This window comes from Palaemon carinicauda, chromosome 19 (assembly GCF_036898095.1).
Source record: "Palaemon carinicauda isolate YSFRI2023 chromosome 19, ASM3689809v2, whole genome shotgun sequence".
Taxonomy (NCBI): Eukaryota; Metazoa; Arthropoda; class Malacostraca; order Decapoda; family Palaemonidae; genus Palaemon; species Palaemon carinicauda.
The window spans coordinates 6811567-6839085 of NC_090743.1; the positions used below are offsets into that span (position 1 = coordinate 6811567).

Genomic DNA, 27519 nt, shown 5'->3' on the forward strand with positions numbered 1-27519 from the left:
CCTCAGACACTTCATCTCAAACACATTCAATTTCTGTCTCTCCATCACTTTCATTCCCCACAACTCCGATCCATACATCACAGTTGGTACAATCACTTTCTCATATAGAACTCTCTTTACATTCATGCCCAACCCTCTATTTTTTACTACTCCCTTAACTGCCCCCAACACTTTGCAACCTTCATTCACTCTCTGACGTACATCTGCTTCCACTCCACCATTTGCTGCAACAACAGACCCCAAGTACTTAAACTGATCCACCTCCTCAAGTAACTCTCCATTCAACATGACATTCAACCTCGCACCACCTTCCCTTCTCGTACATCTCATAACCTTACTCTTACCCACGTTAACTCTCAACTTCCTTCTCTCACACACCCTTACAAAATTAAGAGTAAATAAATCCTTAAAATAATCAAAACATCAGGACACGGTGGTGAAGGCTACCTTCAAGGTCAAACACGGCCCCGAAGGGTAGCCATGCAAGCCCATAACCTAAATTAAGTGTTTCAAAATAATTGATTAAACCATTAAACTTGTAGATAAAGCATCGCAAAAAGTAAAATGGTAATGAGCAAGCGCAATGTAAAGGATCAAAACGTAAAACAATTAGTATGGGGGACTAATTGTTAGTCGTCGAGTAACAACAAGGCTCTCGGAGGTAGCGAAACCAATATGGCTGACCGGGAGCAGCATCTCCGACTCCGAAATAAAAACATCTAAGAAAATGAATCTCTGGGAAATCGCTACTTCCAGAACCTCAAAACTCATAGTTTTAGTACTCAACTTGGTGGTAGAAGCTGGAATATCCGACATCTTGCGCAGGAAAAGGCACTCAAAACCAAAAGTCACAAACAAAGAAACGTGCGTGCTTACACAACAGATGCTATGAAAGGAGTGAAGATGATCGCATGGGTGGAGGTAGTAGTAGTAGCGATCAGTAGTGGAATGTAGAACGGCACCTCGCAGTAACGGGGGTATTTGAAGAGGAGATATCTAAATGGCACGAGACCTCTGACAGTGGTTTTCACGCCCCAGTTAGTTATACCGACACCTTATATAGGTGAGCGAGCTGGGTTCATCCCTGGCATTCCAATGCAACTCTTTTCTCTGGTAATATATAGCAGTTATATACCTTAGAAATGATGCTAAAAGGAGCATTTCACGGAGCGGCACAGGTTGAGCTCAGAAATAGATTTTTCCTTCGTCAAAATCCCTTTATTACATATACAGTATGTTTATGTAAAAATAAAATCTATTTCATATACAGCATGTTAATGTAAAAATAAAACAATTAATTTTTATATGTGTTAATGTAATTGTAAATGAAATATCGCTGTGTTTAACTTCTATGAGAGTTCTCGATTCTGCTTCGGCGCCAGTTTTCTGACGGGCGAGAGCCATACAGTGCAAGATGATTCAATAATGGGTTTGTCGTGGGGTGTCATGTTGTGTATGCTAGTCCCAGACGCTTCTAGTGGATCACGAATATTCGGGAGTAACACACCCACACACATATAGGACAGGTGACGAACGGGAGAGGGCAGACGAGAGAGACCTGACTGAACGCTGCTCGTGTTTGGAGGCATCCTTCAGCTACGCTCTCTGTGACTCTGGAGTTTAGTGACTACATACAACGATAAAGTATTTTGAAGATGACAAAGCATATTGAAGCTACATTCATCATCAGACAGAAGCACCCATTTTATACCTGAAACTACTCAACACCATCTGTCCCTCGCTGCATAGAAGTTTTGAGAGTCAACTCGACCTACTTCATAAGAGTTATGAATATCATTTAGTTTTGGTGTCGTGAATATTCGGTGGCTTTTTGTATAATACTGTGAATATTTATGCTAAATCTTGAATATAGTTAAATTTTCTGTTTGCTGGTTATTATTTTCATTTTGCTGTTAATGTTTTGCTATTGTTTCATAAACCTTTTGAGTAGATTTTTGCTTAATCCAAGTCATATACAATAGTTGAATGTAATAGCTTATCACCTAAGATGATTAGCCATTTTATCAAGAAACATGCATTGAGGACAACGCATAGAAAAATGGCATACGTTTATTTGCCATTTAGATCAGAGGTGCAGTGAATGATAAGATGTGGATATACTTGGTAATGTACCTTAGCAAACCAAAAGACAAAAACTCACAGATGGAAAAACACAGAATAATAACTCCCAGGATATTTAATTATAACATGATCGAAAACAAGAGATGTCGAATTAGTGTGCAACCATTTAAATTTAAGGCAATATCTACACCTTTAACCAAACTCAGCCTTATGTCACTTGCCTGGCCGTAACTCCCTTCTCGGCAGGTAGGTAACGTTTTAGCGGCCAGTTTAAAGTATGAGATTTTCTTTATTGGTTTTATTCAAGAGTTTATCATGTTTGCACTTCTAATTGATAGCTTATTCTAATCAACAGTAGGATTAATGGTCATAATATCTTTCTTAAATCTCAGTATACAATATCATGAATAGCCAGACCATCCTGGTACTTGATCTTCTTTTATGCCACAAGGGTAGATAAAAAGGGTTATATAAACTTGAACTAATAAATTTCTATGCTGACTGCATATATTGTGAATGTGTAATTTGCCAACAGTTCCATATAAGTAATATTGAACCCTCCAGTCCAAATCACCCAGATCTAAGGGTATTTTCCTAGGACTCTCAGGATCTATCCTACAAATACTGTATACAGAAGCAAATTAAACAAGGACACACAGAAAAAGCAAATTAAGCCACAATGTTAGCATCTTCTACACTAAGGAAAGTTAACAATTAATATCAAACCAATAATTTCATTGGGAGGTGAAGATGAAAACAGAAGTATGACTTTTGATAATACATACAAAAAAGGTACCAAAAAACTAAATAATACAAAAATTCAGCTGCTTTCTGATATGAGGGGATGTACTGTATAGAGTAAAATAAGAAGAAACAATTGCATAAGTACAGTGGCCAACAAGAACTTAATAAAAAGACAGATCAAAGACCATGTATGGTAGGCATAGGCCAAATAAAATATAATACTCTGAGACAGCAACAATAATTTCTTGAGGGAGTTATCAAATACCTATTGATCTAGTAAATGGGGATAGACTTCACTGTATCAGTACCCCAGGCTATCAACTACTGCACTATCATTTATATCTCTGGTATACTGGTAATAAGTTTAAATGTGGGTTTAGATTTAAATTATTTTCTGGAAACGACAGAAATATCTGCCTCTTTTATAGTTCATTTCTAATGTTATTCGTTATATTACAAAGAGATGGCGTTCCAAAGTTGAATCTGCACTCGCCAACAATATCCTCTTCTTTTGTGAAAGTAACAGCCACACACAAGTCATTCTGAAAAGATAAGAAATAAAAAATAGTTACCCAAATTGCAATTTTAATAATAAGATTATTTATACCCACCTGACGTTCAAGTGGTTTTATCTTCGATAAGTGACCCTTGCATTGACTTACAAATTTCTCGTTATCCATTAATCCTCCTAGCCAACCCCACTGGTATACTACAGCAATATAGACAGAGTTGTCTGGCAAGATGTATGTCTTATATTTCAGTTTACTTAGTCAAAGCAAATTCAACAGCTTCTTGACCTCGCTTATCCGGTGGAGAGGAAATATATGAACCATGAAGAAGTATAAAAATAAAATAACCAATTTTATTGAAATTCTAATTATTTCTATGAAATTCACCTGAGGTTGATATGGCTGCATCCCACATTTAGCATGAGATAGTGAGGGAAAGAGACAAAGGAGGGGAAGTGAGGAAGAAGCAAACCAAACGTGTAAATATTAAACACCCAAGCACTATCTCACCTTAGTGCTATGGATTTGTTCCTACAATGTAGACATGTAAACCCTCATCCTTTAATTAGGGAGAGTATCGGTGCAAAGTGGAATCGGTTATTATTATTATTACAAGCTAGGCTATAACCCTAGTATGAAAAGCAAGACGCTATAAGCCCAAGGGCTCCTACAGGGAAAAATAGCCCAGTGAGGAAAGGAAAGAAGGAAATAAATAAACTACAAGAGAAGAATATACAATCAAAATTAAATATTTTAAAAACAATAACAACATTAAATTAGATCCTTCACATATAAACTGAAAAAACTTCAAAAATATGAGGAAGAGAAATAAGATAGAACAGTGTGCCCAAGTGTATCCCCAGGCAAGAGATCTCTAATCCAAGACAGAGACTATGGCACTACCCAAGACCAGAGAACAATGGTTTGATTTTGGAGTGTTCTTCTCCTAGAATCTCTTCTACCCTTACCAAGAGGAAAGTAGCCACTGAACAAATATACGTGGCTTGTTATTCAACTGGGGACGTTGTACACCTGTACATAACAGCTCCTGATTTTTTGTGGTTGTTGATAATGGAATGGAAACCAGCCCTAGATTCACACGCCTTCTGTGCCTCTTGTAAGGGGCATGTCTGTTTGGAGGTATCTCAATGTTCCGAGTATCGATCACAGTATCCAGTGCAGTGAAGGGGAAGCAGCAGCAAGCTAGGCGATCGGCAGAGTTGGACTTGGCAATGCCCAAGAAGACACCAGCGAAGTCTGACGCCGCTGCCGTCTCCTCGGGGTGTGACTGCTGTTACCACCCCTAGATTAGTTCTAGGGGAGAATGCTGCATGAGTTGGGAGATTGATGATCAACATTAGCTAGTTTTTCAGGTTATGTTGGTGCATCAGAAGCCCCTAGCATTTCCCCGTCCTGTTCAGAGGCTGAAGCCACTTCAACTATGACCATGCAGGCAGTTGACGAGTTTGACCGGGGATTCATTAGGTCTTTCACGTAAACCCTTGATGACTTTTAATGGAGACTCCTCTCCCCCAGTACTCCCTGTGCATTTAACAAAGTACCAAGATTAATGATGGTAATGAAGGGCACAGTAGCTCCCCAGTTCAGGAACCAAATTGGTTGCCCTCTCTTAAAACCGAAAAAAAAAAAGGTGGCAAACATGGTATGGTGGCACCCAGCTCGGCTGGTAGGGTGCTGCAGTCGGGAAGCGTGGTCCCTGGAGTGGAAGGAAAGTGTTGCCCTGTGTTGTGGGTGCGCCTTCCCTTTCCTCTGTGATAGTGTGGCTCAGTGTTGTAGCTCCTGTTGGAACAGCCTGCGTGGTTTCTCCCCTCGAGGGAGCATCAATGTCGACGGTTGATCAGATCTCGACCACTCTACTTGCAGAGCCAGGAACTAGAGCCAGAAAGTTGAATAAGTGTGTACACTTCTTTCTTATCCTCCTCCTTGTCATCTCCTCTTCTTTCTCCGACTCAGATTCCAACTCCTCATCTCGGATGAAGAAGAAGTCAAAGTAGTCCAGAACGGCCAGCCGTAGTCAGACAGCTCCTTTGTGAAAATGCTTGTGCTCATTCATGAGTGCAATGGCCAGGGAGAGGTGACTGTGGCTCCACCTTCGGGGTGCCCTTCAGTTATTTATCGACACTTCAAGACCCCTCAAGAATTGAAACCCTTATTGGAGTTACCTTTGTCAGATCTTGTTGACTTTTCTTTGGATTGGATGAATGTCAAACAAGATCTTGCCACCCCTACTATCTAGGCAGCATAGGCTCAGCAAGTAGACCTGTTAGTTTGCGCTCTGAAAGGGGGCTCTCTCATTGCAGAGACTTGGGCAATCTGCTAGAGGGCTCGTTTGAGGGCATGAATTTTTTAGGCAAAAGAGAATGGGAAAATTATTAAATTTTTTAAATTTTACTCTTAAGTGTCAGTTAAAGCAGGCTATTGAAGAAAGCAATATGAACATAAGGGGAGATTGCAAGAAATAACAGAAAAATGTTATTTTTATTAGTAAAATAAATTTTTGAATATACTTACCCGATAATCATGTAGCTGTCAACTCCGTTGCCCGACAGAATTCTATGGAGGGATACGCCAGCTATCACAATACTAGAAGGGGGTGTATTTACCAGCGCCACCTGTGGCCAGGTACTCAAGTACTTCTTGTTGACACCTCCTCAATTATTCCTCGGTCCACTGGTTCTCTATGGGGAGGAAGGGAGGGTCGATTAAATCATGATTATCGGGTAAGTATATTCAAAAATTTATTTTACTAATAAAAATAACATTTTTCAATATTAAACTTACCCGATAATCATGTAGCTGATTCACACCCAGGGGGGTGGGTGAAAAACCAGTGTACAAGACTAAAGGATAGCTAAGTATCCCGTATTTCATATAATCAGTTATCCACAATAACAATGAAATAATAAGTACCTGGTAAGGAAGTCGACTTGAACCGTTACTCTGCCTTTAATAAGATCGTCTTCCTTACTGAGCGCAGCGTTCCTCTTGGGAGGCTGAATCAACTCAAAGGTGCTAAAGTATACAGGGCTGCAACCCATACTAAAGGACCTCATCACAACCTTTAACCTCGGCGCTTCTCAAGAAAGAATTGACCACCCGCCAAATCAACAAGGATGTGGAAGGCTTCTTAGCCGACCGTACAACCCATAAAAAGTATTCAAGAGAAAGGTTAAAAGGTTATGGGATTATGGGAATGTAGTGGCTGAGCCCTCGCCTACTACTGCATTCGTTGCTACGAATGGTCCCAGGGTGTAGCAGTACTCGTAAAGAGACTGGACATCTTTGAACACTGACTTGCTTCTCCAATAGGTTGCATCCATAACACTCTGCAGAGAATGGTTCTGTTTGAAGGTCACTGAAGTAGCCACAGCTCCCACTTCACGTGTCCTTACCTTCAGCAAAGCAAGGTCTTCTTCCTTCAGATGAGAATGTGTTTCTCTAATCAGAAGCCTGAATAGTAAGAAAACTGAGTTCTTAGAACTTGGAAAAGAAGGTTTCTTGATAGCACACTATAAGGCTTCTGATTGTCCTTGTAAAGGTTAAGACCTTTTTAGATAGTACCTAAGAGCTCTAACTGGGCAAAGTACTCTCTTCAGATCATTCCCCACCAAGTTGGACAGGCTTGGGATCTCGAACGACTTAGGCCAAGGACGTGAAGGAAGTTCGTTTAGCAAAAACCGAGCTGCAAGGAACATGTAGCCGTTTCAGATGTGAAAACAATGATCCTGCTGAAGGCGTGGATCTCACTTACTCTTTTAGCTGTTGTCAAGTACACGAGGAAAAGAGTTTTTAATGTGAGGTCCTAAAAAGAGGCTGATTAGAGAGGTTCAAATCTTGATGACATAAGGAACCTTAGGACCACGTCTAGATTCCAGCCTGGAGTGGACAACCGACGTTCCTTTGAGGTCTCAAAAGACCTAGGGAGGTCCTGTAGATCTTTGTTGGTGGAAAGATCCAAGCCTCTGTGGCGGAAAACCGCTGCCAACATACTTCTGTAACCCTTGATCGTAGGAGCTGAAAGGGATCTTACTTTCCTTAGATATAACAGGAAGTCAGCAATCTGGGTTACAGTGGTACTGGTTGAGGAAACTGCATTGGTCTTGTACCAGCTACGGAAGACTTCCCCTTGAGACTGATAGATTCTGAGAGTGGATGTTCTCCTTGCTTTGGCAATCGCTCTGGCTGCCTCCTTCGAAAAGCCCCTAGCTCTTGAGAGTCTTTCGAAAGTCTGAAGGCAGTCAGACGAAGAGCGTGGAGGATTGGGTGTACCTTCTTTACGTGAGGTAGACTTAGAAGGTTCACTCCTAGAGGAAGAGTCCTGGGAATGTCGACCAGCCATTGCAGTACCTCTAAGAACCATTCTCTCGCGGACCAGAGCGGAGCCAACCAACGTCAGCCGTGTCCCTTTGTGAGAGGAGAACTTCTGAAGTACCCTGTTGACCTGAACGTCAACAACTGCAGAGACAAAACAAAACGTTAGTTCAACTTTGAAAACAGTACGAGACTATCAAAGAAATTCTTTCAAACTCTGTGGCGGAAATAGCATAATATGTTAACAGGTAAAACCGAAATGACGGGCTCAATGTTAATTAACTTCGGTACCAAGAAAAGACCGCCTACTATTAGGAAGGTCGAATATAAACAAATAAAAATTAATTTTAATAAGTTTATAATAAAAGGAAGTTAATCGAAGAGGCCTATAAGAGGCGGAGAGATATAAAATAAATCTATAACTTTTGTTAAGCAAAATTAAGAAAGAGAGTCTATACTCTCTTAGACACCAACACTTCCGTCTAAGGGAAGGGTCGGCCATTGAAAGGTGAACGAGAGTTCATACTCTCTTCGTCACCATAATTAATCAAATTAATTCCAAAAGCTAACTAAGCTAATATAGAAGTTTCCAGTAAAGCGACAGCCGAAATCAAAGAGAAATACTTCACCAAAGTCGTGAAAATACTCCAAGAACATAAGCGTATCCCAGAACGTCTTGCCGGAAGCACGACAGAGGAATAATTGAGGAGGTGTCAACAAGAAGTACTTGAGTACCTGGCCACAGGTGGCGCTGGTAAATACACCCCCTTCTAGTATTGTGATAGCTGGCGTATCCCTCCATAGAATTCTGTCGGGCAACGGAGTTGACAGCTACATGATTATCGGGTAAGTTTAATATTGAAAACTTGGACTGCTTGATTAATTCTTTGTATTATTAATAGTCTTGCAATAAATTAAAAAAGTATGAGATATGAGTTTACAGTAAATTTTAACATTACTTACATCTAATGCTTGCAGATTCGTAATAGTGCATCTGATAGGGTTATCAGTAACTTTTTCGATGACCTAGAGAGGAAAAAACCAAAGGGTTTAAGGGTTCAGTAAAACTATTATCAAAATTCATCAAATTTATCACAAAACCCAATCTATTAATGGTAAACTTTATACATCTGTAACCATAACTGAATATGATCATTATTCAACTTATCAAATTGCAAACACTCAACACACATCAATACTATACTGTACTTACACTTAGAGATTATTTCTAATCACCAGCAGTAATGATTTTTTAAAACCTCTAAATTCATAACAAAACTAGTGACAATATAGATCTGTATATCTGAAGCTAATTCAAAAGAAAAACTATTCTAGTATTGTGGCATTCACATCCATAGAGATGAAAAAAATTTCCCTTATGCTTTCTGTATTGGATACTAAGGACTAGAAAATCACCTCTTGTATTCATCTATAAAAACTAGGCAAATAGATATTACTAATCTCCAATTTTTGGCCAAACAACTAATTATGCCGTTCATATATTAATTTCAATTTGTGACTTTTAATGCAAAATACAACCTATGGGGAGATCTGCTGTGTGATGGGTTAGGAAACATTATTGAACAGTTGTTTGGCAAGAAGAGGGGTTTTGATGACAGAAAACTTATTTTTGGGAAGGTAGTGCATGGGTTTAAAGGTTTAAAGGTCGCTTATGAATGGCAGAGGCAAGGGACAGTGACACTGCCCTAGCAATCAGGACAATGCCCTAGAGACTGACCATATATTATATGATCAGCGCCCAAGCCTCCTCTCCACCCAAGCTAGGACCAGGGAGGGCCAGCCAGTGGCTGTTGATGACTCAGCAGATAGACCTATAGGCTCCCCCAAACCCCCCAACCTTAGCTCACAAGGATGGTAAGGTTGCAGACACAAATGGCACTAACAAGTCTGAGCGGGACTCGAACCCCAGACTGGGAAACACCAGGCAGAGACGTTACCGATCAGGCCACAGCAACCCAAGGACTTTCCTGTGAAGGTTAGAACAGGAAATCCAGTACATGATAAACCAAAGAAATATAATCCTTCCTTGCCTAGGGTAAGTGTATCAATGTGCAAAGAATGGATTCAGTGTGTATAAGAGAAATCCATGGGTAGAGGTACTATCTAATCCATCACAGCACCTCCTGTGCAGTGTTCATCTGCTAACTGATGATACATCCCTACTACCTCAGAAGATAATGCTTGCCCAAGCGTTTGTTTTCTCGTCCAGCAACCAACTTTTATACCCAGAAGAATGTCTTGGGTATATCTCACTTATCTTCACAAGTCCAGGGAGGCAGGAGGGTCTTGGGAACCAAATAGGATCTTCCAAAACTAGGTTTTTCCTTCGTCAAAATCCCTTTTTTGGGAGTTTGGCAGCTGTGCAGTTCCCAAGGACTAATACCAGAGCATAAAAGAATGTAGAATTGTGTACCATAAGGGTCAAGTCATCTACAGTATAACCAAGCAAGTGGCAATTTATGCTTACAAAGGTGAAAAGAAAAGAATAAAAAGTCAACTTAATCATCATATGAGAGGAAATCCCTGGAGAAATATATGGTAATCTAACCTACCATAAGATAATGGTATGTTGGTTCCATGCCATATCTATGGCACAAATATTATGCATACATATATAAACAAAATGTACATGTAGCATATACAACTAAACCATCATAATACAAACTTATGTATGCCAAGCTAACTAAATAGGACTTTATTGCTATAACTGTTTCCTATAAAGGCACCATCACTCTATATGTTTACAATAAATTGCCACAATTTCTGTAGATTATACTCTGTCCAAGGTTACCAAAAAACTTCCAGCCTAGGTTATGCTATATGTATGGAATTAAATTAATACTCCTGTTATGTAATAATCAAAATAATAATGATAATCAAAGTCAATGAATTCCAAGCTAAAGGGGAGATGGTGAATGGTTGTAATACCTGACTGAACATTGTACGCGATCAATTAGTGGCACCTGTATCAAAACTATTGCCTAATGCTAGAATTACTTAAATGACTAATTCAGATCCTGATTAACTGTACTTAATATAAAAGTTGGCGTAAAAATCTTGAAACTTGTCAGTTAAGAGCACGAACATGATGTCCTCATTTGACGATAATAGAAAAAGATGATTACAGGGTGAGAAACAAATGCATGGGTAAGCATTGTCTACAATGCTTGTAAGGGTTCTCAGTCTGTGACTCACAGCAGCCAAACTACCAAAACAGGAGTTTTGACCAAGAAAAACCTATATTTGGGGAGGTGCTGTGTTCCCTAGACTTGTGAAGGGAAATGGGACATACCCGAGACATTCTTCCAGATTGAAAAGATTGTTGCAAGACGAGAAAACAAACGCTTGGGTAAGCATTGTTTTCTGTGTTGGCAATGGTTCTTTGGGAGATGTATCATCAGTTAGCAGTCACATTTAACCCTTTTACCCCCAAAGGACGTACTGGTACGTTTCACAAAACTCATCCCTTTACCCCCATGGACGTACTGGTACATCCTTGCAAAAAACTGCTATTTAAATTTTTTTTTTGCATATTTTTGATAATTTTTTGAGAAACTTTAGGCATTTTCCAAGAGAATGAGACCAACCTGAACTCTCTATGACAAAAATTAAGGCTGTTAGAGCAATTTAAAAGAAATATACTGCAAAATGTGCTTGAAAAAAATTAACTCCTGGGGGTTAAGGGTTGGAAATTTCCAAATAGCCTGGGGGCAAAAGGGTTAACATTGGAGGCTCTGTGATGGGTTCAAAAGTGCTTGAACCCATTGTCTTTATACATATTTAGTTCATTCCTTGCACATGGAGACACTGGCCCTAGAGCAGGGATGGTAATATTTCTTTGTTTTATCATTTCGTACTGGATTCCCTGTTCTAGCATTTACAGGAAAGGCCCCGAGAACTGCACAGCAGCCTAACCCCAAAATTATAGTTTAGGCAATTGATCGAAAACCAAAAAGGTGACATTTTCCTCAAGTCTTTTTCATTTACAGTCTACTTGATCATCTTCCCCCATTTTAGATTACCAGTGGTCAGTAACCAATCACTCACAACTGACTTTGAGAGTAAACTTCAATACAAGTAATAGTATCCCTTCTTGATATTCAAGAGCATGAAAAGGAGTAAATTGAAAATAATGTAAATTTTAATGAAAATTACACAATAAAGTTCTAAAGACGATGAACATCAAGATAGGAGAAAGCTAAAAATGTATGAACGAGACTGAAACAATATTGACAGTATATACAGATCTTTAGATTCAAACTTGAAGAAAAAGATATTTCACTTCAAAATAATTTAATGTGAAGCCCAATGAATTTAATATGACATTCTTTCATTGAGAGGATCTCTACAAAATGCTTGAGTTTTAATAATCAACTAAATAGTTAGCATGAATTATCAATCTTCAATAAAACTACAAACACTAAAAGTTACAGTGGCTTTGTTCTAGTTTAAAGTTAAATTCTGATCAACAATTAATTGACTTACTTCTGCATCTGAAGTACTGGGTGTAACAGTAACAACCAATCCCTCTTCGCCTGTAGTTACGTCACCTGAATTCTTGGAAGTAATCCTAATAACCACATCTATTGAGTTTGATATTATCATGGGATAACCCTCTTGTTCACATTTTATTTTGACTTCCATCACATTGTTACCAACTTTAACCTGCAACATGAGTAAAATTTTAAGCTTCCAGTTGTATCATATAAACCAATTTCAAACATCTTGCATGATAAAATTATTATTAAACTAAAAATTAATTTTCAAATACATATTAATGATAAGCCATATGCGTTTCTAATATTTTATGGACATTATCAGTGTTCCAGCTGCATCCCTGGTTGTAGGCTACTTTTTCTTGGAATGTAATTATGTCACAGCAGGACAAATACTTTGAGTTCTTAACCCTTTTACCCCCAAAGGACGTAATGGTACGTTTCACAAAAGCCATCCCTTTACCCCCATGGATGTACCATTACGTCCTTGCAAAAAAATGCTATAAAAAATTTTTTTTTCATATTTTCTATAATTTTTTGAGAAAATTCAAGCATTTTCCAAGATAATGAGACCCACCTGACCTCTCTATGGCAAAAATTAAGGCTTTTAGAGCAATTTAAAAAAATATATACTGCAAAATGTGCTTGGAAAAAAATAACCCCCTGGGGGTTAAGGGTTGGAAATTTCCAAATACCCCGGGGGTAAAAGGGTTAATGATAAGCCCTATGAGTTTCTAATGTTTCACGGACATTATGAGTGTTCCAGCTGCATCCCTGGTTGTAGGCTACTTTTTCTTGGGATGTAAATATGCCACAGCAGGACAAATACTTAAGAGATCTTAAGAGAGTAGATCTCATCATAATTATCAGGTAATAATTAAATTGACATAAATGAAATATGCAAGAAAACTGAAACCAAGTGGTATCCAGCTTTTAGAATATGTAACAAAAATGATTGACTAAAATTTTCCTTTAGGCTCTTAACTACTATAACAAAAGCTAACAAAATAATACTAACCACCTCTTCTTTAGTACCGCCAACATTACTCATCTCTTCCCATTTTTTAAGCACTGTGTGATCTGAAAATAAAGTCATCATATTTCAATGTATAAATAGTATCTATTCATTTGTAATAGGATACAGTATATAGTTCATAATTGCAAGACGAAGAAACCACAGTTTTATTGAATTAAAATAGACTTTCCTATGCTCAAGTATTTTTTTCAACACATATCAAGTCACTACTTATCAAATTTAGCCTGTAATGACCATAGTCTTTTAATTCCTAATCCAATAGACTTACTTTGCCTTTTTAGCCTAGGTTTTATTTTTTCTTAGTTTCTTTTCCTAATTTGTCAAACATTTAAAAATTCACTTGCCAAGAACATTATCAATTTTGTTCTCTTTACCTTTCCTTTCCTTATACTGTATAATCAGATCTGGGCATTAAGAAAGGTCCCCTTTTTTTAAATTTGTTTGATGTCGGCTAACCCCCAAAATTAGGGGAAGTGCCTTGGTATATGTATGTATGTAAGTATTTTGAGTGCCGTGATCAGATCAGCTGATCTGATCATGGCACCCAAAATACTTATTGATAAAATACACCCAAAATTTAAAACAAAAGCACATATTTTATTAAAGCACAATTAACTATTTAAATAATCGTAATCTTCTAAATTTTCTAAAGTGCAATAATCCTTCCGAAACGAAATTGAATAGAGAGAGAGAGAGAGAGAGAGAGAGAGAGAGAGAGAGAGAGAGAGAGAGAGAGAGAGAGAGAGAGAGAGTGTTCTCTCTTATTTGATGCCAGGATGCCAGAAAATTTTCTTGCAAGAAAAAAAATGTTATTTTCATTAGTAAAATAAATTTTTGAATATACTTACCCGATAATCATGTAGCTGTCAACTCTGTTGCCGACAGAAATCTACGGTCGGGATACGACAGCGATCGCTATACAGGTGGGGGTGAACACCACAGCGCCATCTGTGGTCAGGTACTCCAGTACTTCTTGTCAACACCACCTCAATTTTTTCCTCGGTCCACTGGTTCTCTATGGGGAGGAAGGGTGGGTCAATTAAATCATGATTATCGGGTAAGTATATTCAAAAATTTATTTTACTAATGAAAATAACATTTTTCAATATTAATCTTACCCGATAATCATGTAGCTGATTCACACCCAGGGTGGTGGGTGGAGACCAGCATACATGTTAACAAAGAAGCTAAGTATCCCGTATTTTATTTTATTAGTTATTCAAAAATAACATAAAATAAATAAGTACCTGGTAAGGAAGACGACTTGAACCATTACTCTGCCTTTATTAAGTACGTCTTCCTTACTGAGCGTAGCGGTCCTCTTAGGATGCTGAACGACTCTTAGGTGCTGAAGTATAAAGGGCTGCAACCCATACTAAAGGACCTCATCACAACCTTTAACCTCGGCGCTTCTCAAGAAAGAATTGACCACCCGCCAAATCAACAAGGATGTGGAAGGCTTCTTAGCCGACCGTACAACCCATAAAAAGTATTCAAGAGAAAGGTTAAAAAGGTTATGGGATTATGGGAATGTAGTGGCTGAGCCCCCGCCTACTACTGCATTCGTTGCTACGAATGGTCCCAGGGTGTAGCAGTTCTCGTAAAGAGACTGGACATCTTTGAGATAGAATGATGCGAACACTGACTTGCTTCTCCAATAGGTTGCATCCATAACACTCTGCAGAGAACGGTTCTGTTTGAGGGCCACTGAAGTAGCCACAGCTCTCACTTCATGTGTCCTTACCTTCAGCAAAGCAAGGTCTTCTTCCTTCAGATGAGAATGTGCTTCCCTAATCAGGAGCCTGAATAGGTAAGAAACTGAGTTCTTAGACCTTGGAAGAGAAGGCTTCTTGATAGCACACCATAAGGCTTCTGATTGTCCTCGTAAAGGTTATGACCTTTTTAGATAGTACCTAAGAGCTCTAACTGGGCAAAGTACTCTCTCCAGTTCGTCCCCCACCAAGTTGGACAGGCTTGGGATCTCGAACGACTTAGGCCAAGGACGTGAAGGAAGCTCGTTTTAGCAAAAAACCGAGCTGCAAGGAACATGTAGCCGATTCAGATGTGAAAACTATGTTCCTGCTGAAGGCGTGGATCTCACTTACTCTTTTAGCTGTTGTCAAGCACACGAGGAAAAGAGTTTTTAATGTGAGGTCCTTAAAAGAGGCTGATTGGAGAGGTTCAAATCTTGATGACATAAGGAACCTTAGGACCACGTCTCGATTCCAGCCTGGAGTGGACAACCGACGTTCCTTTGAGGTCTCAAAAGACCTAAGGAGGTCCTGTAGATCTTTGTTGGTGGAAAGATCCAAGCCTCTGTGGCGGAAAACCGCTGCCAACATACTTCTGTAACCCTTAATCGTAGGAGCTGAAAGGGATCTTACGTTCCTTAGATGTAACAGGAAGTCAGCAATCTGGGTTACAGTGGTACTGGATGAGGAAACTGCATTGGCCTTGTACCAGCTTCGGAAGACTTCCCCTTTAGACTGATAGACTCTGAGAGTGGATGTCCTCCTTGCTCTGGCAATCGCTCTGGCTGCCTCCTTCGAAAAGCCCCAAGCTCTTGAGAGTCTTTCGAAAGTCTGAAGGCAGTCAGACGAAGAGCGTGGAGGTTTGGATGTACCTTCTTTACGTGAGGTAGACGTAGAAGGTCCACTCCTAGAGGAAGAGTCCTGGGAATGTCGACCAGCCATTGCAGTACCTCTATGAACCATTCTCTCGCGGGCCAGAGCGGAGCCAACCAACGTCAGCCGTGTCCCTTTGCGAGAGGCGAACTTCTGAAGTACCCTGTTGACAATCTTGAACGGCGGGAATGCATACAGGTCGAGATGGGACCAATCCAGCAGAAAAGCATCCACGTGAACTGCTGCTGGGTCTGGAATCGGAGAACAATACAACGGGAGCCTCTAGGTTATCGAGGTAGCGAACAGATCTATGGTTGGCTGACCCCACAGGGCCCAAAGTCTGCTGCAAACATTCTTGTGAAGGGTCCACTCTGTGGGGATGACCTGACCCTTCCGGCTAAGGCGATCTGCCATGACATTCATATCGCCCTGAATGAACCTCGTTACCAGCGTGAGCTTTCGATCTTTTAACCAGATGAGGAGGTCCCTTGCGATCTAGAACAACTTCCACGAATGAGTCCCTCCCTGCTTGGAGATGTAAGCCAAGGCTGTGGTGTTGTCAGAGTCCACCTCCACCACCTTGTTAAGCTGGAGGGACTTGAAGTTTATCAAGGCCAGATGAACCGCCAACAGCTCCTTGCAATAGATGTGAAGTGTCCTTAGCTCCTGATTCCATGTTCCCGAGCATTCCTGTCCGTCCAAAGTCGCACCCCAGCCCGTGTCTGATGCGTCAGAGAAGAGACGGCGGTCGGGTTTCTGAACAGCCAAAGGTAGACTTCCTTGAGAAGAAAGCTGTTCTTTCACCACGTGAGAGTAGACCTCCTCTCTTCGGAAACAGGAACTGAGATCGTCTCTAGCGTCATGTCCTTTATCCAGTGAGCCGCTAGATGATACTGAAGGGGGCGGAGGTGGCGTCTCCCTAACTCGATGAACAGGGCCAGCGATGAAAGTGTCCCTGTTAGACTCATCCACTACCTGACTGAGCATCGGTTCCTTCTCAGCATGCTCTGGATGCAATCTAGGGCTTAGTAGATCCTTGGGGCCGACGGAAAAGCTCGAAAAGCTCGACTCTGAAGATCCATACCCAGGTAGACAATGGTCTGGGATGGGACGAGCTGGGACTCCTCAAAATTGACCAGGAGGCCCAGTTCCTTGGTCAGATCCATAGTCCATCTGAGAATCTCCAGACAGCGACGACTTGTGGGAGCTCTTAAAAGCTAGTCGTCTGACGGAGCCGGACACAAGATCATGGTACTGCTGCACAGTCTGTGAACTGTCAACCATGGGGAAGCGAGGAAGTACAGCGACAACCCGAAGCTGTCTAGACTGTCTGGGTCGTACAGACAACTCCTTATCGGGTTGCTGAGGTTGCCGCACTGCGTCACAACAAGTCACTTCTGCTGGTTGTTGAACGTCTTCCCAGTGACACACTGACTCCGTAAACAAAAAATCCTCTAACAAGGACTAAGATTGGACTGCATGTCTTGCAACAAAGCTCAAGGTCTATGGGAGCAGGTGTGGTAACAGACGGGGTTAGCGACTGAAGTGGAACCATTACCCTCCCTGGAAGCATGTTATGCTTAAATAAAAGTCCATAGGAGGCTAAGCAGCTAAAGGCTCCTCTCCAAATGACAGAGTCCTCAAGGGAATATCAGAAGGAGGGAGAATAGCACTTTCTCATCTACAGGAACCATATCCGAGAAAAGCTAAGTTCTCTCAGTGAGGGTTTCACTGGTGCAAAAGCAGCAGACTAGAAGGCAACGTTATGAAACTGCTTGACAGTCTAGTGAGTTGGCAACAACCAAAGATGTGTGACTGAGGAGCATGCGGTAAGGTATGCAGAGCATGCTGTATGCAGAGCATGCTGTATGTAGAGCATGCTGTAAGGTAAGCAGAGCATGTTGCATGGCGTGCGGCTTATGCTGCATGGGATGAGGCTCATGCTGCATGGGATGAGGCTCATGCTGCATGGTATGAGGCTCATGCTGCATGGGATGAGGCTCATGCTGCAAGGGATGAGGCTCATGCCGCATGCGTTGAGGAGGATGCCGCATAGTATGAGGCTCCTGCCTCATGGGTTGAGGCGGTTGCCGCATAGCATGAGGCTCCTGCCTCATGGTTTGAGGAGGATGCCGCATAGCATGAGGCTCCTCATAGCATGAGACTCCTGCCTCATGGGTTGAGGAGGATGCCACATAGCATGAGGCTCCTGCCTCATGGGTTGAGGAGGATGCCGCATAGCATGAGGCTGCCTCATGGGTAGAGGAGGTTGCTGCGCAGAGAGAGGCTCTTGCCTCAAGAGTTGAGGCTCTTGCCTCAAGAGTTGAGGTTCTTGCCTCAAGAGTTGAGGTTCTTGCCTCAAGAGTTGAGGCTCTTGCCTCAAGAGTTGAGGTTCTTGCCTCAAGAGTTGAGGTTCTTGCCTCAAGAGTTGAGGCTCTTGCCTCAAGAGTTGAGGTTCTTGCCTCAAGAGTTGAGGCTCTTGCCTCAAGAGTTGAGGTTCTTGCCTCAAGAGTTGAGGTTCTTGCCTCAAGAGTTGAGGTTCTTGCCTCAAGAGTTGAGGCTCTTGCCTCAAGAGTTGAGGTTCTTGCCTCAAGAGTTGAGGCTCTTGCCTCAAGAGTTGAGGTTCTTGCCTCAAGAGTTGAGGCTCTTGCCTCAAGAGTTGAGGTTCTTGCCTCAAGAGTTGAGGCTCTTGCCTCAAGAGTTGAGGCGGTTGCCGCATAGCATGAGGCTCCTGCCTCAAGGAAAGTGGAGGTTGCTGCATAGCGCTGGTACCTGGCAACTCCCAATGCGGCAGCTCACGCATGGAGGCAGGAGGAGCCTCAACATCATACGTCTGGCAGGGTGGACTGCGCAGAGGTGGAGGAGCGCTCGCAGGAGGAGGTGTGCTAACCTTCTCTGCCTGAAACTCCTGCATCAACACCGCAAGCTGAGACTGCATTGTCTGCAGCATAGACCACTAGAGTTTAAGAAAGACAACAACAAACGGAGCTACTGTCCGTTGAGACTGAGGGTCTAAAACAGCTGGTGCGGCAACAGACGGAGTTACTGCCTGTTGCGATACCACCTTGCCTCTCAGGGAGGTGTGCAGTTGTCGTACTGCAGCAAGTCCGAACTGACCCAGTGCTAATGGCACCACCTAGGAGTTGGACTTGCGCGGAAGGGACCGACTTGCACTTAAAAGCTGCAAGATTTGGTCCATGGTTTCTGCGAGAAACCTCTTCCGCAGACGAGGAAAAAAAGGGCTCTCTCGTCTTTGTGTGGGTGGGGTGATCACGTCGGCTACGTGAGTTGGTTACACCCGAAACCACGGAGGGAAACGTCTGTTCGTCGATCAAGGCCTGATGAACCCATAAGTCCTTCGACGTTACTTCTCCCCTGCTTGGGAGCTTGTAAGAGGTCCCAGACTAGGCGAACAACTGGCACGAACAGACGAACCCTCGAACGCAACACTGTAACACTTTGCGCTTATCACTTTATCACTTTTGATTTTCTGTTTGCACTTATTTCACTGAACTCGAAACTTTAAGTGGTTTGTACCTGAAACACGCAATTCTATCCTTCATTAAAAGTTAGTAATTGCGAAAACAGTATTACAATGTAACAGAAAAACATAATGAAAGATAAATAATTCAGTGGCTGGAAAAGAGACTAAACACTAGATCAAATAAACTACGTTTAAAATCTCTCACCGCATAAAGCCTGAGAACAAGAATAAAACTCTAGAAACGTTTACCTTCTTCCCCTAAAGAGACTAGGGAGAAGAGCAAAAACGATAACAACGTTACCCGCTTGAACGAAACGTTTATCCTCCTCTCTCTCCCTCCGTCTCTATCTCTCTCTCTCTCTCTCTTCACTTAGAACCTGAGAGATGAGCCCAATTATATATATCGTTAAAACATATTATTGTTAAAGGAAAAAAACTGAAAGATTTCCCAAATAAAAAGTTCCTTTATTAGAATTAAAACCATTTAAGCTAAGAAAGAATGAACAAAACGATAGAATCGTTCTACTCTTACTGCAACGTGACACCGTGAATACTCTCTCTCTATCGTAACGATAGAGCGCAAGTTGAACGTTCTGAACGTCAACAACAGCAGAGACAAAACAAAACGTTAGTTCAACTTTGAAAACAGTACGAGACTATCAAAGAAATTCTTTCAAAAACATTAAAATAGCATAATATGTTAACAGGTAAAAACGAAATGACGGGCTCAATGTTAATTAACTTCGGTTCCAAGAAAAGACCGCCTACAATTAGGAAAGGTCGTATATAAACAAATATAAAAATTAATTTTAATAAGTTTATAATAAAAGGAAGTTAATCGAAGAGGCCTATAAAAGGCGGAGAGATATAAAATAAATCTATAACTTTTGTTAAGCAAAATTAAGAAAGAGAGTCTATACTCTCTTCGACACCAACACTTCCGTCTAAGGGAAGGGTCGGCCATTAAAAGTGAAAGAGAGTTCATACTCTCTTCGTCACCAAAATTAAATAAAAAATTAAATCAAATTAATTCCAAAAACTTGCTAAGCTAATGATAAAGCTTCCTGAATAGCGAAGGCTAAACTCTAGAGCAAATACATCACCAAATCGTGAGCAATAACTCCAGAATCAACAGCGTATCCATGTAGGTCTAGCCGGAGGCACGACAGAGGAAAAATTGAGGTGGTGTTGACAAGAAGTACTGGAGTACCTGACCACAGATGGCGCTGTGGTGTTCACCCCCACCTGTATAGCGATCGCTGGCGTATCCCGACCGTAGATTTCTGTCGGCAACAGAGTTGACAGCTACATGATTATCGGGTAAGATTAATATTGAAAAATACTAATTTACCCAGCAAAAGTATCTTATTTTTTAATGTAAAAGAAAATATATTACTTTAAGAAAATATATGTCCTATTAGTGTACTATACTTTCATTAAATAAATATTGATCAATTGGAGATGAAACAAAAATAAAAATCTCGCGTAAAATGTGATATTCTACCCTAGTTGTAAAGTCAAATTTATGCTACATAGTACTCATAACAACTGATACAGACCAATGAAATACTTTGTATCGTTACTCAATATTTCGAACATTGGAATACTAACATAATCGATAGTCTATTGAAAGGAAATCACTTGATTTGCCTGCCCGTTTTTTGTGGCTTCACCAGAAATATGACATCATCAGACATAAGATACAGTATGAACTCTACAGATAATGAAACTTTTCTTTATATATTTTTATTTAAAATGGATACTGTATATTATCGATAAAATAAAATACTAACTTACCAAAATAAATAAATTAAATTTATACAAGAAAATACATTATTTCTCAGGAAATACTTGCCCTGTTAGTGTATTATTTCTGACAGACTTGTAATGTCCTCACAGTGAAAAAAATGCCCTAGAGACTGACCATATATTCATAGGATCAGCACAAAAGCCCCCTCTCCATCAAGCTAAGACTTAGGAGGGGGAGCCAATGGATGCTACTGACTCAGCAGGTAGAACCTATAAGCTCCTCATAATCCACCATCCCTAGCTCACAAGGAAGGCGAGGTTGCAAACAATACTAGAAACTACTAAGCTTAACGGGTTTCAAACTCCCGTCCGACAAACTGCCAAGCATGGACATTTCCAATAGGCTAACACAACCCAAGTCCGTGCCTTGCCCGTTGATATCATGATCCTAAGGTGAGAGACAATATTTCTCTGCTATATGTGTTGGATTTCCTGTTCTAGCCTTTATGGAAAAGTCCTTGGGAACATCTAAATGGTGTGAGGCCTCTGGTTGTGATTAATTATCACGCCCCAGTTAATTATACCGACACCTTATAGGTGAGCGAGCTGGGTTCAACCTAGCATTCCTAGACTATTTTTTCTCTGGTAAATTCATAGCAAGTTTTTACCTTAGAAATGATGTAAAAGGAGCATTTCACTGGGCGGCACAGGTCTGAGCCCAGAAAGACAATATTTCTCTGCTATATGTGTTAGATTTCCAGTTCTAGCCTTTATGGGAAAGTCCTTGGGAACCATGCAATACCTCGCCCCAGCAAAAGTTTCTTTGTGAAACCACTACTTTTTATCATGAATGAGTTTTTTCAATGGAAAAATTGCACATAATTCTCAGGTAAGTAAATAATTTTATAGTACAGCAGGCACCAAAAAAATGCGAATAAACTCTTTTAACTCACAATCTTGCGGGAGTGGAGCTGCTGGATCGGTGAGAGAAAAATCATACTGAAGATCACAGACAGACTGAGGAACCTGAGGCCCATTTCCATCTTCATCAATCATGTGGTTCCTGAAAGCTGGAAAATTAAAATGAAACGGTACTTTCAATTTCAACTTTTACTTTACCTATTAGGATAGTCAGCCAAAGTAGGAAAAACAATTTTTTTCCAATAAACTTTGCAGGACATTTATCATTATATCAACTGTGGATCTAAGAATAGTGGAATATAACCAGTTATCCACATTAACCCTTTTACCCCCAAAGGACGTACTGGTACGTTTCACAAAACTCACCCCTTTACCCCCATGGACGTACCGGTACGTCCTTGCAAAAAACTGCTATTTACATTTTTTTTTGCATATTTTTGATAATTTTTTGAGAAACTTCAGGCATTTTCCAAGAGAATGAGACCAACCTGACCTCTCTATGACAAAAATTAAGGCTGTTAGAGCAATTTAAGAAAAAATATACTGCAAAATGCGCTTGAAAAAAAATAACCCCAAGGGGTTAAGGGTTGGAAAGTTCCAAATAGCCTGGGGGTAAAAGGGTTAAGAACCTAAATATCTGAATACTTAGGATGAGACTAAAAAATTTCATGGAGTTCTTGACCTGGCCCAACATCTCCCCTATTCAAATTTCTTTAATCTTAAAATTGTAGTGGCTAAACAAATATTTTGAAAAAAAAAGTTTTCTTATCGCACAGTGTCTAGTTCATAGGATTTAATTTCAATAAGAAATGGACCTTTCACTTACTTTCATAATAGCCATACTCTTCACTCATTACCATTTTAATCATGTTTGAATGGGCAATTACTAATATATAATTGTACCACTACCAGGGGAAGATCAATACGGCTACTTCGCATTTATCAATCCCCTATCATCATCATCAGCATCATCATCATCATCATCATCATCATCATCATCACTGTATTATTATCATTATTATTATTATTATTATTATTAAAAGGTAAGCTATAAACTAAGCTATAATCGTAGTTGAAAAAGTAAGATGCTGTAAGCCCAAGGGCCCCAACAGGGGAAAATAGCCCAGGGAGGAAAGGAAACAAGGGAATAAAAAACTACAAGCGATGTAATAAACAATCAAAATAAAATATACTGCACTAAGAATCATAACAACATTAAATTAGATCTTTCATATATGAACTATAAAAACTTGAAAAAATTGAAAAAACAGGAGGAAGAGAAATAAAATAGAAAAGTGTGCCTAAGTGTACTCTCAAGCAAGAGAACTCAAATCCAAGGCAGTGGAAATCCATGGTACAGAGGCTATGGCACTACCTAAGACTAGAGATCAATGGTTTAATTTTGGAGTGTCCTCCTAGAAAAGCTGCTAACCATGGCTAAAGAATCTCTCCTACCCTTACCAAGAGAAAAGTAGCCACTAAACAAATACAGTGCAGGAATTAACCCCTTGAGCGAAGAATTGTTTGGTAATCTCAGTGTTGTTAGGTATATAAGGACAGAGCAGAATGTGGAAAGAATAGGCCAGCACTATTCGGTGTATGTGTAAGCAGAGACAAAATGAGTAGTAATGAGAGAGAGAAGTAGTGCTGACTGGCCAGTCAAAGGACCCAATAACTTTCTGGCAGTAGAATCTCAACAGTCAAGGCCAGGTCAAGGGCTCCATAGGGTGATGGGCCCCAAAAAAGTAAATGATAAAAATGCAGGAAGTGCAGACTCACCTTTCAAAACCCTGTCACATAATGCAGTAACAGGGATCTTTTTAGTGATCAAAGTCTTCAATTCTTGCATTAGCAATGATCCAGAATCTGGTTCTTCATATGTATTATAATTTTCTGATGTTGCATTCAAAAGACACAAATTACCTTTTGCATCTCTGTGTGTTTCTTGTTCTTGGAAGTCCCTGAAAATAAAAACATCATAGAGTTTGTTTCATCATTACTCCATATATCACATAATACATATATTTGCAATTTCAAAAGTTTCCAGATTTTGAGCCTTTACCCTAACAAACAGAGAAGCAAGTCTAATGACAAATGTGCCACATATATCAACAATAAGATATACTCGCATACCTCATATTTCCCAAGTCTAAAGAGCATCTAATGCTTGTACTGTTCTACAAAGTCTCGAGCTCAATATTCTCAGTAAAGAATCAGCAGTTTTTACCTAGTAATGGGCATTAGAAATTCCACTGCAATACTATAGGTACTTTTTAGTCACCAATGTCTACTTATGAATCTTTGGCTTTGTAGTGTGGGAGGCTACTGTGGGTAAAATAGCTTCACATTTTTTTCTTTTCGCTACAGTTGTTACTAACATTCTAGTCAATTTTCAAATTTATCCAAGATTTTGTTCATAGTGTTCACTTAATAATCTAAATTTCCAGTGTGGTTGGTTAGATCTGTATTCCCTCGACATTCAAGAGTTTGATATCCTAGCAATTCATGAATTCTACATCCTAGACATTAACATGAGTGACATCATCTACAATCCCAAGGGCAACATTTGCTACCGTCATGCATTAGCTGAAGAAATTCTGGAATAATTAAAAAAAATAACAAACAATTCTTTCAAACGAAAATGGTGGGTGAACAATGCATAAACAGTACCTAGGATGCAGCATCTCCATCAAGTGAAAGCGTACTTGCTCAGTGTCAGGTTCAAGCAGTATCTCGCCAAAATTACACCACAGACAATGAACTTGTGTATTGTTTTGAGCTACACATTCTTATATTTGCTTAGTGAATGAACATGGTATTCTAGTGTTAATAATAATGCCTTGTCAGAAACAGAAGAAGGTGCTGATTATAATGGAAAAAATGAAGATCTTTGATAAGCTGAAGAGAGAACAAGTGTTAATGCAGTACTACCTCTTCAGCATTAATGAGTCTACAGTGAGGTCTATACAGAAAATTATACAAAACTAGTCTTATAACATGGCACCCTATTCCCATGCTACTGAATAAAACACCTCCATTGTATTGTCTAAAGATGTTGCCAACATGCATACATTTGGTCATCCCCACCAATTCCAAACCTGTAGAAATTCTTTTGGAAGACAATATCATTTGTTGGGAAGAATATGGTTCTTTCAAGTTTACTACCACTAGAGAGTTATGGGGTCCTTTGACTGGTCTGACAGTACTACATTTAATCCCTCTCTCTGGTTACGGTTCATTTCCTCTTTGACTACACATACACCAAATAGTCTGGCCTATTCTTTACATATTCTCCTCTGTCTTCATACACCGGACAACACCAAGATCACTAGACAATTCTTTTTCCCTCAAAGGGTTAACTACGGCACTGTAATTGTTCAGTGGCCACTTTCCTCTCGGTAAAGGTAGAAGAGACTCTTTAACTATAGTAAGCAGCTCTTCTAGGAGAAGGACACTCCAAAATCAAACCACTGTTCTCTAGTCTTGGGTAGTGCCATAGCCTCTGTATCTTGGGGCAGAGTTCTCTTGCTTGAGGGTACACTCGGACACACTATTCTATCTTATTCTCTTCCTCTTGTTTTTCAAAGTTTTAGTGTATATAGGAAATATTTATTTTAAAAACTTTAACAAAACAAGGAGAAATTAGATAGAATAGTGTGCCTGAGCATACCCACAAGCGAGAGAACTCTAACCCAAGACAGTGGAAGACCATGGGACAGAGGCTATGGCACTACCCAAGACTAGAGAACAATGGTTTGATTTTGAAGTGTCCTTCTCCTAAAAGAGCTGCTTACCATAGCTAAAGAGTCGCTTCTACCCTTACAAAGATGAAGAGAAATATACAGGAAACTTTTATTTTTGGGGGGTAATGATGATTAGGAGTCAGTTTCAGGGACGAAGCAATATGAACATCTGGGGAGATTCACAGAAATAACAACAAAGACGATAACATACTTAGCAATTCTCGTTACTCTGCAAGTGTCATGAACATAAAATATGAGAGCAGGATCACTTCTTTGGAATCGATTTATAACTTCAGTAGTTGTGATGCAAGCTTGCTCTTCTACTTCATTGACCCACATCCCTTTTTTCTCAAAATGGAGAGGGAGGATATAATCTACCCCTCTATGGTGAAATCCATGACCAGCATAGTAGAATACAACTGAAAAAAAGAGAAATTTACAAATTACTGATATTTTTTGATAAAACTGGTTTTAATACACATATCAATCATATATATGCTCACATTCCAAGTCTCATATAACTGTAAATTGTCTTTAGCCTCCAAGACAAAAGTTCAATAGTATAAAAATATAAGTGGCCCATGGAGCCTCAGTTATTCACTCATCTGCACTTCCCCCACCTAGGCAGGAAAGGTGAGGGAGAGTGATCAAGTTCCTATTACACCTAGCAGAAGGAAACAATTTACGGGACCCGCAGGGTCTGCACCTCAATCCGTCCTGAAAACCAGGGTAGCTAAGTCAATCCCACAGGCTATTGTCCCATCCAGCATGTACTCCCCAAAGGATCAAACCAAGGATGTATACGCGAGAGATTCATTGACCTACACTCTTAACTGACAAGAGAATAGAACTATAGAACTTCTTTGGCATTAGCTTGAGCATTGCCATGGATAACACCGAAGAAACCTATACCTTCCCTTTCCTCTTCAAGCAAATACTTGCCACTGAATAGGAGGCAATGATCTACACTCGGCACAAGTGAACTACCATGACTCCTGCAGAATGCTAGCAGTATGTGTGTGGATCAATTGCTAACTTAGCCATAAACATCACTTCACCCTTAACTTCAATAACCCATATCCTGCTTTCACTCAATTATACCAGACAAAGCTAGCAAGCAACCACTCAAAGTGTAAAGTATAAGACAAAAGAAATACTTGGTCATAGGTGCAAAAGTACAATACATAAAGAAAATAATTAATACTCCTGATTATGGGACAAGAAGATTGAAGTGAAGAGTCTCAAACAGGAGAGTGGGCAGGAATTATCTCCCATACTCACCATCTGTCATTAATTACCTTGTTAATTAATTCAACGACCATTCCAACTCCGCTAGAGACATTAAACCCTTGCCACTGAATAGGAAGCAATTATCTACACTTGGCACAAGTGGATGATAGCAAACTATCATGACTCCTACAGAATGCAAGCAGTGTGTGTGTGGATCAATTGTCAGCTTAGCCATAAACCAACTAGTTACCTTGTTAACTAATTCAACGAACATTCCAACTCTACTGGAGACATTCCCTATTTCAAAGGACAAAAAGTTTGTATATCTAAAGGAACAAACTCATTCCATATGTGCAATGTAATAATGAAAAAACTACAGTGTAAGACTTTAAACAGTTGAATGGGCCTTGATGGCTGCTGGTGCCAAGCATGGTTGCTGGCAATATCAAAATATGATCTGGCAGCACTGTCTCTTCACCATTTTCACAGCCTGGTAAGATAAGGCTCACCAAGGTTTACAGCTTATGCATGCACACACCAGTGAGTCA

The 27519-nt window shown here is 40.1% G+C and overlaps 1 protein-coding gene across 1 annotated transcript in view; it reads right to left on the minus strand.

Annotated features, from left to right (window-relative positions):
* Nucleotides 1-2270: 2270 nt before the first annotated feature.
* Nucleotides 2271-27519, minus strand: part of LOC137658414 (mucosa-associated lymphoid tissue lymphoma translocation protein 1-like) — a 68933-nt gene continuing 43684 nt past the window's right edge. Inside the window, exons 11-17 of the mRNA XM_068393104.1 lie at nt 25953-26160; nt 23778-23959; nt 22031-22147; nt 13203-13264; nt 12174-12353; nt 8631-8693; nt 2271-3368 (exon numbers count right to left, since the gene is read on the minus strand). Of these exons, the coding sequence (XP_068249205.1) occupies nt 3249-3368; nt 8631-8693; nt 12174-12353; nt 13203-13264; nt 22031-22147; nt 23778-23959; nt 25953-26160 (932 nt within the window). The 3' untranslated portion in view covers nt 2271-3248. The remainder of the gene's footprint in view (nt 3369-8630; nt 8694-12173; nt 12354-13202; nt 13265-22030; nt 22148-23777; nt 23960-25952; nt 26161-27519) is intronic.